This window comes from Oncorhynchus keta, chromosome 36, assembly GCF_023373465.1.
Source record: "Oncorhynchus keta strain PuntledgeMale-10-30-2019 chromosome 36, Oket_V2, whole genome shotgun sequence".
Classification (NCBI taxonomy): Eukaryota; Metazoa; Chordata; class Actinopteri; order Salmoniformes; family Salmonidae; genus Oncorhynchus; species Oncorhynchus keta.
Window position 1 is genome coordinate 18,480,911 of NC_068456.1, and position 17,703 is coordinate 18,498,613.

The window sequence follows — 17,703 nt, forward strand, 5'->3', positions numbered from 1 at the left end:
AGTTGGAAGAGCTGCAAAATACTTTAACATGCAGCTGCATAAATGAAGAATGTGGATCTTAATAAACGTGTAAGTATTTGCATCTGTGTATTGGCTCAGCAACCACAGTAGTCTATGTAGACAGTTGTGTCTGATGCGAATAAAAACATTCAAAAGCTTCTCCATTTAGTAGTATAGTGATGGAAAGTTTACAAAGAGAATTAATTTAACACGGTCAAAAACTGTATTGCTCCGTAGATTTATTATTGCCTTCTGATCTAAGCAGTGATGTCACGGATATGACATCATATGGATTAAACTAAATGAAGCATCTAGCCTATGCAAAGGGGGATTCCTATACAAATATCCATAATGGAATGTTCCAAATAGATAGAAAATATTCTCAATATTAACAAATATACAAATATTCACATAAATAATTATACTGTAATAACTTAAAATAGCAAAATACTATTTTCTGCATTATGGCTCTTACAATCTGTGAACCAAGAAGATTGATTTAGTAGATTATCTGTAATTATCTAAAGAGTAATGTTTCGAACAACCGTTGATAAAACAGTTCCGTGGTTCACTGCTTGTTAGTTATGATACTGCCTTGGGCTTTTCAGGTTCGCTTGTAACGTCATCAGCAGAACCAGAAACACATACAGTCGCTTTTTCAGAAATTAACTCTTCATGCACCTTTTTGTGTCAAATCGTTGTAAAACTAGCTAATGCTAGTTTTACATCAGTTCAAAACCACAGTACAGTTCAGGCCTAAGGGAGATTGGCATGTGCTGTATGTATGTAAAGGGATCACTGTTAGATTAAGAATTTTCCTCTCTGACAATTGGCCAACTGTTACCTTTAAAGAGTCTCAGGGAGTATGACATCATGCTCTTTGTACAGTAACAAGGAAAATATGTTCAGTCTGGGAATGGTTTTATGGTGTTACATATTCCGGACATGTAGGCCAACAGGCAATGAAATGGTTTGTTCTTTTAAAAGTGCATCATACCTCAGGGCTGTTATCTTCAATTGTCATGTGGTCTCTGAAGCTCTTGTGTATAATTAGTTTGCTAATGCCAGATAGCTGGTCTGATCTGACAATTTTGTAGGTGATTCACATAACAGTTGTTTAACACCCTACATTTGTATAATTCTGTGTAAATAAGTGACCGTGGGATTTGCAGTAGTGTTAATAATAGGATGCATAGATCAAAAGGAAAAGTAAGACCTTGTGCACTACAAAGAGATTGAAACAAGAGACCTTGAGAGGGAAGAAATGTCTAACAGTGCTTAAGTGATCGTGGGCTGCTGAGTTACTGTCGGGCTCAAGAACCTATACAAGATATAATGAGATGTCTCATGGACCAAAATACTTAGTCATTCCACCTCAAAAAAAGCACAAGGAAGAGGATTTCGTCACCCACCAAATCTGATTGTTCTGAAATCGTTTCTGTAGGTTGAAACATAAGATTAGCATTCCTGAAACATTATTTTGTTCAAATATAATTTGGTCTCTGAGAAATTAAGCTAATTGATTGCACCCAAATTGGCTAATTTAATTGAAAGGATTCAAATATAGTACCTAACATCCGATTTGGACAATCATTTTTCGTACAAAGCATAATCCAATAAAATGATCAATTGCCATCCACAGACACCCCACACCAATCCCACCCCAACAACCAGTATACAGTATCAGTTCTCTGTCTGACAAGTAGTATGGAGCTGCTGCTTGGAGTATTGTTTCTTCAACCTTTAATGTATTCCCTGTGAATCTGGTGATGTTTTTTTCCCCTGTTCAGAGAAATTAGCTATTGAAGTCACTTGCATTTATATCATAAATGAGTGTGAAAGTACCACGTTTTGCCCACTAGATGCCGCTGTTCCTGCTACTGCCGCCACACCTCTTTATCTATTTATCTTTTGCTGGTCTCTTGTTTATTGGATCACAGCATTTTCTTTGCAAGTTTGGATAGAAAACCATTAGCATTATGCTCATGATTATATACATCCTTTCAATTAAAATGGCAAATGTGGGTGCAACAATTAGCTTAGTTTCTCAGAGATCAATGTTTCAGGAATAGTAATCTTATCTGTTTCTAAGTACAGAAACGATTTCAGAACAATCTGAAAGGGTTGGTGACAATCTTATTTCTTGTGCTTTTTGAGGTGGAATGACAAAGTATTATGTTTCATGAGATATCTCATTATGTCCTGTATAGGTTCCTGAGCCTGACAGTAACTCAGCAGCCCACAATTATTTTGAGTACTGTTAAAGACATTTCTTCCCTCGTAGGGTCTCGTCTTTCATTATCTTTCTAGTGTACAAGGTCTTTATTTCCCAATGCTCATTGTAGGGTTCAGCGAGCTTCAGCACTTCAGTGTGTAGGAGTGTTACATGTTTTCCCCATGAAGGAGACATTTCATTTGCACATTGTATTTTACGTGACAATGCATCTTGTTAAAGGGTCCTCTCTTTTTGTACACTAGAAAGAAGATTAAACAAGAGAACTTGTAGAGAGAGAGGGAAGACATTTATTTAACAGGGCTCAACAAATGAGTGTGGGCTGCTTAGTTACTGCCAGGCTCAAGAAAATATACAGGTTGAGATGCCTCACCAGCCAAAACACTTAAAAGTGGAGGCCAACAACACCAACGAATGAGGTGTCACGTCATATTTACATTCAATATTTCTCAAATGTAATAAAAAATGTTCCAGCAGTTAGAGTTTTTGGTAATGACCATGAATATGTTTTCAGTGTGCCTTTTTAGCATCAGATCCATGTGAGCTTGAACCATCACCGAAATCAGGCTTCGCTCAGAAACATTGGTCTCTGTTTTACTAATTGACTGGGATCTCAAGATTTGCAGCATGCTCGATGGAAATGCATATTTAAAAAGTCCCTTAGTCTGTGCTTTTCATCTAGTGATCCGTTTTCGTTCATGAGTGATCAATAAGTCCCTAGTTACCAGTGCTTGACTTAGCCAGGCGCTCACCGGAGCTGAATACCGGCACCTCAAATGTTGTACTGCTTGAGCTCCTGCTCCTCTTATAAAATATTAACTTAAAGCTATTGTGGAGCTCCTAACCTAAATATAAACAGTACCGGCACCCAAAATGAGTACCGCCACCTATTTCCGTCCAAGTCAAGCACTGCTAGTTACAGTTACTGACCACGACTGGTGCTGGAATGCTAATGTAGTGCGGATGTTGTAGTGTTCAGCGATGGCATGGGGACATACATGATAGAATAGACAGAATCTGGAAGAGGCTTTACTAACACATCTACAGTGGGATAAGAAAACACATATCTTCCCTTCAGTAGCTCGACAAGGCACATACCTTCAGTAGCTAGATAACAACAGTATCTGGAGGTCTTATATACAGTATGTGCCTTAACAAGAAAGGCACTCTGTGCAGCTAACTAGGCTTTGACCAAGCATGATAAGTGGGGGAGTATTTCTTCAGCTGAATGGGTTAGATTTTTTTTTCTTCCTCCACTTATTTTCTTTCTTTTCTTTGGCTCTGTGCACTCCATCGCTCCAACGAGAGCTGGGCCCTAAGCCGGGGGATACGGGGCTGTATGTAAATCAATTTGGGACGCAGACGCGTGTGGAAATAGAATCAGGGCTGTCAACCAGCGCTGTTTCATAATTTTCTCTTTCTTTCTCTTTTTCTCACTTGCTTTCTCGTACCTCTCTCCTCCACTTTGGCTAGCAGTATCTGAAGTAATAGCAGTGTTTTGCGACATGCTGGGAGAACGTTTTTCTTTGCTTTGGGAGTTCAAGGCAGAGGGGTTGTGAGAATGAGAGACTAAATGAAAATCACCCAGATTACTGCTTTAAAAGAGCATGAAAGCTGTAAAGAGCAGAGCTGGATTTTAGTCAAATGGTTCAGTGCTCAGGGGGGTTCCTGTAATGGTGAATTATTACATGAGTCGTGGAGTTGCGTGTATTGAAATGGATTTGAACAGCCATGAATTTACATAGAACATTAAATGATTTATGCTGCCAGAGTACAGGTGCAGGGTTTAAATGTCCAATGTTGTTACATCAAACACAATGCCAATCATTGGTTGTACTTTGATGAAAAATATAACTGTTGTCAGGAATTCAGAAAAACTTGAATGTCTTTGTTGAAAAAATAACATGTTCTGTCAATTAAGTCATTATATACCGTCTGTAAAGGTTGTTTGGCTTTTACATGAATGTTCTATTTAAAATTATAAACTGTGGTTGAGCCCTGAATGCTGATTGGCTGACAGCTGTGGTATATCAGACCATATACCACCGGTATGACGAAACATTTATTGTTACTGCTCTAATTATGTTGGTAACCAGTTTATAATAGCAATAAGGCACCTCAGGGGTTTGTGATATATGGCCAATATACCACACCCGCTCGGTCCTTATTGCTTAAACATAACACTTTAGAGACACTGTAAACTACCTCATGTTATGGCATGCATATGTCCGGTGCCCAAGGCACTCCGCATTGCGTCGTAGCCCTTAGCTGTGGTATATTGGCCATATACCGCACTTCCTCGGGCATTATTGCTTAAATAGCATTCTAAGGAAATTGTCTATCCAAAGTATTTGTTTACTTTAAATTATAATGTCTTTAACACTAAATTGTGTTTATGATTATCCTCAGACAAAGGAAATGGACTTAGTTCTTGTTATCTCTACTGGGCTCAGCAGTCTTGGGTAAAAAGCAGAGATTTGAATGTCAGAAGGAAAAAGCCTAGCAATCAATTATAGAAAAGTGGAGGCAACAAACAGATGCTTCACTAAAAGAGAAGGCTAAAAGTGGTGATTTAAAAGGGGTAAGAGAGAGAGGACATAAAGAGGTAGAGCGTATAAGGAAGGAGAGAGGATAGAGAGAAACTAGGAGGAGGTTTAGTCTGGCTCCAGTGCTTTCCTACACTACCTCAGGCAACCTGAACCACACCTAAAGTTTCCTCCTTCTGTTCATCTGCACTTCAAGTGCAGACAATCTTCCCAAGGGCACTCTCTATTAGGCTACCCCCTAACTCTCACACCGTCCTTTCTCATCCACTAGTTAAGAGACTCCACACCCCATACCTCACCTAATGCAAAAGCCCAAGAGGAGCGGAGGCTGAAGAAATGTTCAAACAAGGCTGTCCATGGAACATACTGCAAAATCCCCCTTTTTTTGCAGGAGCAAAACTTCCTCTCATTTTGTTTTTCTAATTTTCTAGGTTTGTACAACAAAACGTGTAGAGTGGTCATGTCCTCAACAAAGACTTCTGTTGAAGATGATGTACAGTAACTACAGAGGAGGAGGTTTAAAGTTTGAAACAGCAAAATAAGATGGATGACGGTGGTTTCACCCTCCCTAAGGTTCCATTTAAAGGGTCTCGTTTATCACAATTAACCTGTGTAACACCTATTAAGAAATCGCTAATTAGATGTTAGTCTGAGTTTAATGAAACGCAACAGGCTCTGAGGACTCGGAAATCAATGGTTATTGATTGGTGCATTATGATGACTTGTGTAACAGACCTTTGTGTCTATAAGGCAGGAGAAGTGGAAATGATTACAAAAGTTTCTGACACCACAAAAGACGCTGGAAAAGTTCGAAAGCAAGCCGTCGATGAAAATTGCTAGTCTGCTTACCTTAAAGTCGAAACTCTTTCTGCCTGACCAATGAGAATCTGCATTTTCTTTTCAGATAGCAGACAAACACTTTACTCTATCTGAAGTGTACTGCACAGTAGTTTACTCTAGGACATGTGGATAACTGCTTGTTGTCAACTGGCAGATTTGCTCATAGTTGTGATTGTGACCATGTTGTTTTTAAAACCCATGTTTCTGCCCTACCACAGACCGTCATTTATCAAAGTAGACACATCCATTTATCAAACAAGACACATGTGTCAATCTTAAAATCACCCATGCATTCCACTGTAAATAAACCAAAAACAATTCATCACTGTACGACCCCCCCATTTTTATATGTGACACCAAAGCCATTTCACTGCCTGTCAACACAATTCCATTACTCCCCAATCAGTATGGAAAGACCATCCACAACACTGTTGGCTTGCTGTAGTGTTGATATAAAAAATGCCAGCTGTACATTCTGAATTCATGCTGGGTTTGTGCTGAGGATTCTGGTGACTGTCACGCCGATTGCCACAAGACGAGATCAAAGGCTCTGCCAGATACTTTGAAGTCATCCGCCATCTAAATATAATTTCATTGGCTTCCTGTCCCTCAACAAAAAAGGGCCCCTTGTGGGCAGTCATTAATAAAGGGGGGTGTAATCAAATTGAGCTGTTTCAATGTCCAGGGGGAAAATATATTTCTTGCTATCTTTTCCTTTCTCAAGAGTGTGCTGCCTGGTGAGGAAACTGTATGTCCGAGCTCCAACAAGCGTATGAAGTATCAATTCTTGATGAAAATACATGACATACCATGGTGATTTATTTGATTTTTTCAAAAGAATATAGAAGGACATTGTACATACCAAGAATGGATCTATATCTTTCAAATCACATACTGTAATTGCCTTGACATAGTTGGCCTTGTGAAATTCTACCACACAAAGCTCTACCTCACTAAAAAAAACACCAGCCATAGAGAACTGGTAGTGTATCGCAAAGAGGTGAAGTAGGCTGAACATGCAGACACCCATGAACTAATACACACCATCTGCCCCGTGCCAACGAGATGATTACAACAGGATTTCATCATGTCAAACCAGTGGTTGCTGCAGTAATGTATGTCATGGCACCCTACACAAGGACAACTCTGCCAAAGCCCAACTTCCAAACCTGCCCCAAAACCTCCTCTTTAGCATTTGCACGGAATTAGCATTAGCTTGACACAAATCCCTGTCTGGACTCCGAACGTATCCTCTTATCCTGGACATGCCAGTGCCTGTCTATCAAACCTCCTCTCTTCTCTGATATAGGTCCCCAGTGTAGCTTAATACATTTTCTATTAGGCCGTGCCACTGTGGGTTTACTCGCTTCTGGCTTATTGATATTAATGTGATGTGTTGCTAATGGTAATATAAAGATTGTGATTGATGAAGAAACAACCACCTTGTCATAGGTGAGAAATAGAGCCACAAACAGGAGCGCTAAGCTTCAATCCGGGCACTCATTTCTGGTATACCTCCTGAAGAGTTTTTCAATGTCTGACATGATTGACTAATCCCTCCTCATCTAATCCTAAATATTGGTCTGCAGGAAACAGCGTAGGATGGCTAGGGAGCTTCATGGGAGCTTCCTGCTGGGACTTGGACTCACATTATGTCCCATTTTTAAAAAAACATATCCCACTGACTGATTTCTCAAATCCACCACCCACCCCAGCAGATTTGTTATCGTGATTATGTTAGGGACATTTTTTTTAAAGAGTTTTGCTCAAATATGGGTCAACATAGTGGGGGGTGATATTTTCTCTGATATTTCCCACTCAACTCATTGGTCCGATAAAGCGGATGCTAAGATAAAAGACTGTTTCGCCAGCAAAGACTGGAATATTTTCCGGGATTCAACATTGAGTTTACCACATCAGTCACCGGCTTCAATAATAAGTGCATTGATGACGTTGTCCCCACAGTAACCGTACGAACATACTCCAACCAGAAGCCAAGGATTACAGGCAACATCCGCACTGAGCTACAGGTTAGAGCTGCCGCTTTCAAGGAGTGGAATACTAATCCGGACGCTTATAAGAAATCCCGTTACAACCTCCGATGAGCCATCAAACAGACAAAGAGTCAATACAGTACTAAGATTAAATCCTACTACCCCAGCTCTGATGCTCAACGGATGTGGCAGGGCTTTGAAACTATCACAAATTAGAAAGGGAAGTCAAGCCGTGAGCTGCCCAGCGACACGGGCCTGCTAGATGCCTTTAATGCTTGCTTTGAGTCAAGCAACACTAAACCATGCATGATCTCGCTCCGTAGCCGATGTGAGTAAGACCGTTAAACAGGTCAACATTCGCAAGGCCACGGGGCCAGACGGAATACCAGGACGCGTACTCAGTGCATGCACTGACTCAGAGCTTGTGTCCGAATGGATATTATTATTTGAATATGAGTATGAGTATTCATTTGAGGACCAAATCATTATAGGCTTATTGAAAATTATTTTCTAAATGTAATTAAAAAATATCCATGTGATATTGTTACGTACAAGGATACACCATGACATTTCAAATGATTAATTTAGTAAAACAACAAACTTTTCAAGGTATTTTTATGACGTGAGCACCATAAAAAAGACTGGTAGCTGGACGGTAGCCTTCACGTGTGTAGCATGTTGTATATGTTGGCCAATCAAACCGCCAAATAGGCTCAATGTGTAGCAAGTGGAGCGAGAGTTCACCAATGTAATGCAAGAAGGAATAAAATTACAGAATTAAAAGTTAGAAGAATTAGAAGGAGTAAGCTACAACGAGTAACCAACAGGTAGGCTGTTGTTACAGTGGCGAGAACAAGTATTTGATACACTGCCGATTTTGCAAGTTTTCCTACTTACAAAGCATGTACCTACACTACCTGCAACATCGGCAGTGTATCAAATACTTATTCTCCCCACTGTATATCTGAATGGGGTTTGGGAGAAAGTGCAGCATGATGTGGCCACAATTAGCTTAGTTAGCTAGCTTTTCTGGACTACTCCAGTCAAGACAGACACTGTTCCAGTGCATTCGGAAAGCATTCAGACCCCTTGACTTTTTCCACATTTTGTTAAGTCTTCAGACCCTTTGCTATGAGACTTACAATTGAGCTCCGGTGCATCCTGTTTCCATTGATCATACTTGAGATGTTTCTACCAATTAATTGGACATGATTTGGAAAGGCACACTCCTGTCTATATAATGTCCCACAGTTGAAAGTGCATGTCAGAGCAAAAACCAAGCCATGAGGTCAAAGGAATTGTCCGTAGAGCTCCGAGACAAGATTGTGTCGAGGCACAGATCTGGGGAAGGGTACCAAAAAATGTCTGCAGCATTGAAGGTCCCCAATAACACAGTGGCCTCCCATCATTCTTAAATGGAAGAAGTTTGGAACCCCCAAGACTCTTCCTATAGATGACCACCCGGCAAAACTGAGCAATCGGGGGGAGAAAGGCCTTGGTCAGGGAGGTGACCAAGAACTCGATGGTCACTCTGTCACTCAGGCTGGGGCAAAGGTTCACCTTCCAACAGCACAACGACTCTAAGCACACAGCCAAGACAACACAGGATTGGCTTTGGGACAAGTCTCCAAATGTCCTTGAGTGTCCCAGCCAGAGCCCGAACTTGAACCCGATCGAACATCTCTGGAGAGACCTGAAAATAGCTGTGCAACAACACTCCCTATCCAACCTGACAGAGCTTGAGAGGATCTGCAGAGAAGAATGTGAGAAACTCCCCAAATACAGGTGTGCCAAGCTTGTAGCGTCATACCCAAGAACAATCAAGGCTGCAATCACTGCCAAAGGTGCTTCAACAAATGTGATATTTCAGTTTTAGAAAATAAAAAATATACAGTTTATCCTTTGTCATTAAGGGGAATCCCTTGTAGATTAATAAAGTGTGTGTGTATATATATATATATATATATTATTATTATTATTTATTTAAATAAATAAAAAAATACATTTTAGAATAATGCTGTAACATAACAAAACGTGGAAAAAGTCCCGAATGCATGGTATATGGGAAGATAGTGAAATTATAGTGTTTCACAGTATTACTTACCTGCCAGTGTTGTGATTATCTATGATATTCGATTGATTTCTGGGAAATGGGAAAGCGGTTCTGACTTTGTGGCTGTGTTACCTAGTGGAAATCTCTCTAATTTCCTGGTTGATAAAATACGACACTGTTCTCTCACTTATGCAAGACAAAAATGCCTGAATAGTGTAGGGTATCATTGTACAATCTACATCGCTGTCAACTAGTGGATACAATTTTCATGTCTCTCTGTCTAGTATTAAGGAAGTTAGAGGTCATTTCGCAAGCCAATGCTAACTAGCATTAGCGCAATGTCTGAAAGTCTATAGGTATCTGGTAGACATAAAAACGGTATCCACAAGTTCATCTGACTCTGGTGAAGTAGATAAAGGGCCTCATTGCCAAAATCCCGAAGTATCCCTTTAAATACTCCATCCATGCATTTGAACAATGAGAAACAGCCCTATCACATCAGGTTCAATTAACATTCAATAGCATGAATTTCAATATCCACATCCAGATGATGTAAATGAATAACCTTAAGCACACATCAATAAAGGTGCCAACAAGCCTTACCATAAATACACTTAGGGATGTGAAAATATACATCCCTCAGGGATAAGCTACTGCCGCATTACCCAACAATTACCCAACAATGAAAACCATGCACAGGTACGCACCCAATTTGCCTCTTAAATCTTGGACCAAATCAAATCCAATTTTATTTGGCGCATACACATGGTTAGCAGATGTTAATGCGAGTGTAGTGAAATGCTTGTGCTTCTAGTTCCGACCATGCAGTAATATATAACAAGTAATCTAACAATTTCACAACAACTACCTTATACACACAAGTGTAAAGGAATGAATAAGAATATGTGCGTAAAAATATATGGATGAGCGATGGCCGAACGGCATAGGCAAGATGCAGTAGATGGTATAGAGTACAATATATACATTTGAGATGAGTAATGTAGGGTATGTAAACATTATATAAAGCGCCATTGTTTAAAGTGGCTAGTGATACATTTGTTACATCTAATTTTTATTATTAAAGTGGCTCGAGATGAGTCAGTATGTTGACAGCAGCCACTCAATGTTAGTGATGGCTGTTTAACAGTCTGATGGCCTTGAGATAGAAGCTGTTTTTCAGTCTCTCCGTCCCCGATTTGATGCACCTTTTACTGACCTCGCCTTCTGAATGATAGCGGGGTGAACAGGCAGTGGCTCGGGTGGTTGTTGTCCTTGATGATCTTTTTGGCCTTCCTGTCACTTCGGGTGGTGTAGGTGTCCTGGAGGGCAGGTAGATTGCCTCCGGTGATGCGTTGTGCAGACCTCACTACCCTCTGGAGAGCCTTATGGTTGTGGGAGGAGCAGTTGCCGTACCAGGCGGTGATACAGCCCGATAGGATACTCTTGATTGTGCATCTGTAAAAGTTTGTAAGTGTTTTTGGTGACAAGTTGCATTTCTTCAGCCACCCTGTCTGTGTGGGTGGACCATTTCAGTTTGTCCGTGATGTGTACGCCGAGGAACTTAAAACTTTCCACCTTCTCCACTACTGTCCCGTCGATGTGGATAGGGGGCTGCTCCCTCTGCTGTTTCCTGAAATCCATGATCATCTACTTTGTTTTGTTGACATTGAGTGTGAGGTTATTTTCCTGACATCACACTCCGAGGGCCCTCACCTCCTCCCTGTAGGCCGTCTCGTCATTGTTGGTAATCAAGCCTACCACTGTAGTGTCATCTGCAAACTTGATGATTGCGTTGGAGGCGTGCATGGCCATGCAGTCATGAGTGAACAGGGAGTTCAGGAGAGGGCTGAGAACGCACCCTTGTGGGGCCCCAGTGTTGAGGATCAGTGGGGTGGAGATGTTGTTTCCTACCCTCACCACCTGGGGGTGGCCCGTCAGGACGTCCAGGACCCAGTTGCATAGGGTGGGATCGAGACCCAGGGTCTCGAGCTTAATGATGAGTTTGGAGGGTACTATGGTGTTAAATGCTGAGCTGTAATCGATGAACATCATTCTTACATAGGTATTCCTCTTGTCCAGATGGGTTAGGGCAGTGTGCAGTGTGATTGCAATGGTGTTGTCTGTGGACTATTGGGGTGGTAAGCAAATTGGAGTGGGTCTAGGGTGTCAGGTAGGGTGGAGGTGATGTGGTCCTTGATTAGTCTCTCAAAGCACTTCATGATGAAGGAAGTGAGTACTACGGGGCGATAGTCATTTAGCTCAGTTACCTTAGCTTTCTTGGGAACAGGAACAATGGTGGCTGTCTTGAAGCATGTGGGAACAGCAGACTGGGATAAGGATTGATTGAATATGTCCGTAAACACATCAGCCAGCTGTTCTGCGCATGCTCTGAGGACGCGGCTAGGGATGCTGGGCCTGAAGCCTTGCGACGGTTAACACGTTTAAATGTTTTACTCACGTTGGCTGCAGTGAGGGAGAGCCCATAGGTTTTGGTAGCGGGCCGTGTCGGTGGCACTGTATTGTCCTCAAAGCGGGCAAAGAAGTTGTTTAGTTTGTTTGGGAGCAAGATATCGTGGTCTGTGACGGGGCTGGTTTTCGTTTTGTAGTCCGTCATTGACTGTAGACCCTGCCACATAGCTCTCGTGTCTGAGCCGTTGAATTGTGTCTCTACTTTGTCTCTATACTGATGCTTAGCTTGTTTGATTGCCTTGCGGAGGGAATAGCTACACTGTTTGTATTCGGTCATGTTTCCGGTCACCTTGCCCTGATTAAAAGCAGTGGTTTGCGCTTTCAGTTTTGCCTGATTGCTACCATCAATCCACAGTTTCTGGTTGGGGAAGGTTTTAATAGTCGCTGTGGGTACAACATCACCGAGGCACTTGCTAATAATCTTGCTCACCGAATCAGCATATTCATCAATGTTATTGTCCGACGCTATGTGGAACATATCCCAGTTCACGTGATCGAAGCAATCTTGAAGCGTGGAATCCGATTGGTCGGACCAGCGTTGAACAGACCTAAGCACGGGCATTTCCTGTTTTAGTTTCTGTCTAAAAGCTGGGAGCAACAAAATGTGGTCGTGGTCAGATTTTCTGAAAGGAGGGCGGGGGAGTGTATGCATCGCTGAAGTTAGAACAACAATGTTCCAGGGTTTTTCCAGCCCGGGTCGCGCATTCGATATGCTGATCAAATTTAGGGAGACTTGTTTTCAGATTATCCTTGTTAAAATCCCCAGCTACAATAAATGCAGCCTCGGGATATGGATAGAACCATTTTCAATCACAGAGGAAAACAAGGTCATAATTTACATTTCTGAAGATTTACCTTAACTTTTGAATTGCTAAACATGATGACATTATAAAGCTAACTTCTGATCGTTACATACATAAGAAAGAGTAGCATTTTACCGGGAGACGCACAACAATAGGTTTCGGCGCCAAACCAACGCTCCATACTCAAGCTCCTTATATATGTTTATCTTCTTTTACAGGTGACCAGCAACATCCAAGTGGACATCTCAAACCACATTAGTATCAATAAATAAATATGCTTCTCATTAACTGTAAATCAAATCAAATCTAATTTTATTTGTCACATACACATGGTTAGCAGATGTTAATGCGAGTGTAGCGAAATGCTTGTGCTTCTAGTTCCGACAATGCAGTGTCTGGTTATTCGTATAGGCATGTCTTTAGATTATGTTACGGAGGACATACAGGACAATCATCACATCCACACACTCCTGTCACCAAATCCACCCAAGACTGTTCTCTCTGCTACTGCATGGCAAGCGGTGCCAGTGCACCAAGTCTGGAACCAACAGGACCCTGAACAGCTTCTACCCCAAACATACGACTGCTAAATAGTTAATCATATGGCTACCTGGACTACCTGCATTTGCACTAATTCTCTTGCACAGACACTACTCACACCACTCACACTGACACACACATACACTACATACGCCCACACACATAATCTGCACACTCATGCATACTGACGCAACGCACACTCACTCACACTTTCACACATACGCTGCTGCTACTGTCTTATCTATCCTGTTGCCTAGTCACTTTGCCCATACCTACACTACCATTCAAAGATTTGGGGTCACTTAGAAATGTCCTTGTTTTTGAAAGAAAAGCATATTTTGTTGTCCATTAAAATAACATCAAACTGATCAGAATATATAGTGTAGACATTTTTCATGTTGTAAATGACTATTGTAGCAGGAAACGGCAGATTTTTTTAATGGAATATTTTCATCGTGTACAGAGGCAACCATCACTCCTGTGTTCCAATGGCATGTTGGGTTAGCTAATCCAAGTTTATAATTTTAAAAGGCTAATTGAGCATTAGAAAACCCTTTTGCAATTATGTTAGCACAGCTGAAAACTGTTGTACTGATTAAAGAAGCATTAAAACTGGCCTTCTTTAGACTGGTTGAGTACCTGGAGCAACAGCATTTGTGGATTTGATTACAGGCTCAAAATGACCAGGAACAAAGAACTTTCACCTGAAACTCGTCAGCCTATTCTTGTTCTGAGAAATGAAGGCTATTCCATGCGAGAAATTGCCAAGAAACTGAAAATGTCGTACAACTCTGTGTACTACTCCCTTCACAGAACAGTGCAAACGGGCCCTAACCAGAATAAAAAGAGGAGTGGGAGGCCCCGGTGCACAACTGAGCAAGAGGACAAGTACATTAGACTGTCTAGTCTGACAAAAAGATGCCTCACAAGTCCTCAACTGGCAACTTCATTAAGTATAACCCGCCAAACACCAGTCTCAACGTCAACAGTCAACGGCGACTCCGGGATGCTGGCCTTCTACATCAATTACCTTGTACCCCTGCACGTCCCATCAGCTCAGTACTGGTACTGCCTGTATATAGCCATGTTATTTTTTACTCATTTGATGTTATTTACAGTGTATTTATTCCTCATGTCAATATTTATTTATTTTTCAAAAATGTTCTCTTTAACTCTACATTGTTGGAAAAGGATCCGCAAGTCAGTTAAAAACAAATTCGTATTTACAATGACGGCCTATCCCGGCCAAACCCAAACGATGCTGGGCCAATCACAGCCAGATGTGATGCAGCCTGGATTCAAACCAGGGACTGCAGTGATGTCTCCTGCACTGGGATGCAGTGCCTTAGACCGCTGCGCCACTCAGGAGCCCAATGAGCTTTATGAAGCATGTGACAAATAAAAATGTATTTGATTTGATCTTGTCAGTGTCTGTGATATGTACACTCAGCTCACACATCTTTTCCTTACTGTAGTTTCTATATTCCAGTACATCTTGTTCCTCTGAATATCCCTGAACTCAAGACTCTGTTTCCTTAATCTCACATACTAGCAAGGAAACACGTAAAATATGCAAACACTCAATGAAGCACCTAGGGGCTCTCGCTCATTAACATCCTTGGTTCCTGAGCCGAATGGACAGATGTTCCTGATCTGCTTGCCAAGCCACAAATCCTTTCTAACAGACTTAAGTATAGCACCTCAAAACATACTTCTTAGAAATAAATACTCTGTATAGAATTTGAGGCACCGTTTTGGAGGACAGCACTCGGCTACCTACAGACCCAACTACACCTACTGCACTCATAGATTAACTCTTGCTCTCTCTTTCTTTCTCTACACACAGACACCCACACACCCACCTACACACTCCCAAACATGTTCCAGTGACCATCCGCTCTGATGTCACTTTGATTATGCAGCTGCAGAGATGGGTGTTCCTGCAGCTCCTCGGCCAACGCTTGGGGTGGGACTCACCATGTCCATCTGCTTATCGCCTGCAGTGTGAAACATACACACACACACACACACACACACACTAAAATAATAGAATTAACTCATCAGCGATTCTTCAGCGTATGAGTGTACAGTATGTAATTCAAGGTCACACCCAAACCCTGCCCCCGCTCCTCTAGCTTCCCAATGCTGTATATTTTACCTACACCTAATCCCTAACAGCTCACACCTCACTCAGAATACTGTATAAGGCCATTAACCAGAGTGTGTCCTACTTCTCTCTAGTCCTCTGAAAGGGATTGTGTTTTTTATGTGGAGCTGAAAATATACCTGCTTGTGATGTCACTATTTCCTTTTCTGTTTCTTCCTCTTTTAGGGGCCTGTTTGCGAGCCATTACACTGAGACACATTATCTGGACGATGGCAGTGCAGTCACTGGTGCTCACAACTTTACGGTAGGCTGGAGGTCGAGTGTTTCTGACATTCATGTTTGACTGAACATTGTGTGCTGCTGACTTTAAAGGATGGACCTTTAAAGATGTAATGTAAACGGATGATTCAAATGGCCCTCCGGTAATGTTGAGGACACATATCTGAATTATAGACATGGCGTTGGCATCCAAAAGATCAAATGTTATCATCCAGTAAATGGAGAATGACTAACTTAGTTTTCAGTGGGGAATATCTGTACAGTTATTGACATACAGCCATATTTACATGTAGACCTAACAATTGGTGAATTGATACAGGGTTAGGTACCTTAAGGGGAGACAGGTATAATATATGTACATTATTGCACAAAGCACCGTGCTTTTAAGTCCTCCGGGACCAGAACATGCTACATTTGGCTTCATTCGCTTACAGTTTGATTTACAGTAGTTAGCTACTGTAAGTATGCAGATGCTATTGCCAGGTCTCACATCTTAGTCAACTGAACTTTTGTTACTCTTCCTTAAAGTAATTAGCTCAACTGTTGACGGTTTGACAAAAGGTCAGCACAGCAGCTTTTCTAGGCCAGCCTTCAGGTACAACGTGGGATTCTGGGATAACCAAGCCAACCAAGCCTCATTAGTGATTTTCAAAAGCCTTTCGCTTAGTTAGCAGGCTTGTTCCCGCTTCACAGTTGGAGTGAGATTGAAAATATGACTTAATTGAGCAGAGGTGAGGACAGCTTGACAGGTGCTTGGCAGTTGGAAAGGGAAATGCTTTGTGATTTGGCACTGATTGACAATATAATTTCCTCAAAGCTAAACTGTACGAATACCCATTGTTGCATTCTAAATAGTAGGTTAAACGGGTATGCAAAAATGTAAAGTTTTATATTATGTGACATTTCTCAAATTGAGTATGCTTTAAATGCCATGACATCGTACCCTTTTTTGACCTATGAAAAACCAACTGTCAAAAAAACACTTATTTTGAAAGTAGATTACCTTGTATTTGCCTGCTATTTTCGTTTTAAAAGGTCACTATCCAAAACAAAACTGAAAGTATTTATGGACATTATAAAACCATAAATTGGTAGCACTCAAAAAATGAATCACAGTGTCCTTACGAAAGATGAAGAAGCTAAGGTAAATGCTAAACCTAGCGTTTCCCAATATATGTCTATGGCACCGTTCATGTTTAATGTAATGGAAGTGAAGTGAAGGCCATTAAGCCTAGCTGGTGACTCAGCAATGTATATTATATATTCATAGTAATGCTTTTTCAAATAGTTTCACATAAAGAGTCTCATTCCTTTCCTTTCAGAGGACTAAGGGAGTCTCTTTTGGAGTCAAGTCAGCACAGCTGAAGTGATTGTGTAAAAGTATGAACTGTGGCTATGGAAAATGCCAGCCTCAAGTATTTCCTCACAGTTCAGTATTGACATTCTGTATTTTTCAAACAGACTTTTGGCTAACAAATCAGTTGGTCTTGGAGGGATTAGTGTAGACTTGAAAGAAGCCTGTCAGCCATAATACAGAGGTTTGTTTTCACTCCAAACCAGACAGTTCCTCCTCATCATACTGTCTCAGACAGACAGTAGCTACATTATGTCTCTGTACACTGAGATGGCTTCCTTTCCACTTCTCCTTTCCATGGTTGACCATGGGTGAAACAAAAGACAAGTATACGGTAAATACATTTGAAATCAATCACTTTTTGACAGCATCCCTTTTGATTTAAACATTCCATACATGTTTGCCCATGGAAGAAGTGGTCAGAAAGTGACATTTTGCACCTAAATGACAAAACATTCATGAGATAAAGGTGTTCAAAGTTGACC

At 41.2% G+C, this 17,703-nt stretch overlaps 1 protein-coding gene across 2 annotated transcripts in view; it reads left to right on the plus strand.

Annotated features, from left to right (window-relative positions):
• Positions 1-17,703, plus strand: part of LOC118369744 (disintegrin and metalloproteinase domain-containing protein 12-like) — a 179,301-nt gene that overhangs the window by 76,139 nt on the left and 85,459 nt on the right. For both annotated transcript variants that reach the window (XM_052498615.1, XM_035754404.2), the window contains exon 4: positions 15,811-15,889. In XM_052498615.1, coding sequence (XP_052354575.1) covers positions 15,811-15,889 — 79 coding nt within the window. The remainder of the gene's footprint in view (positions 1-15,810; positions 15,890-17,703) is intronic.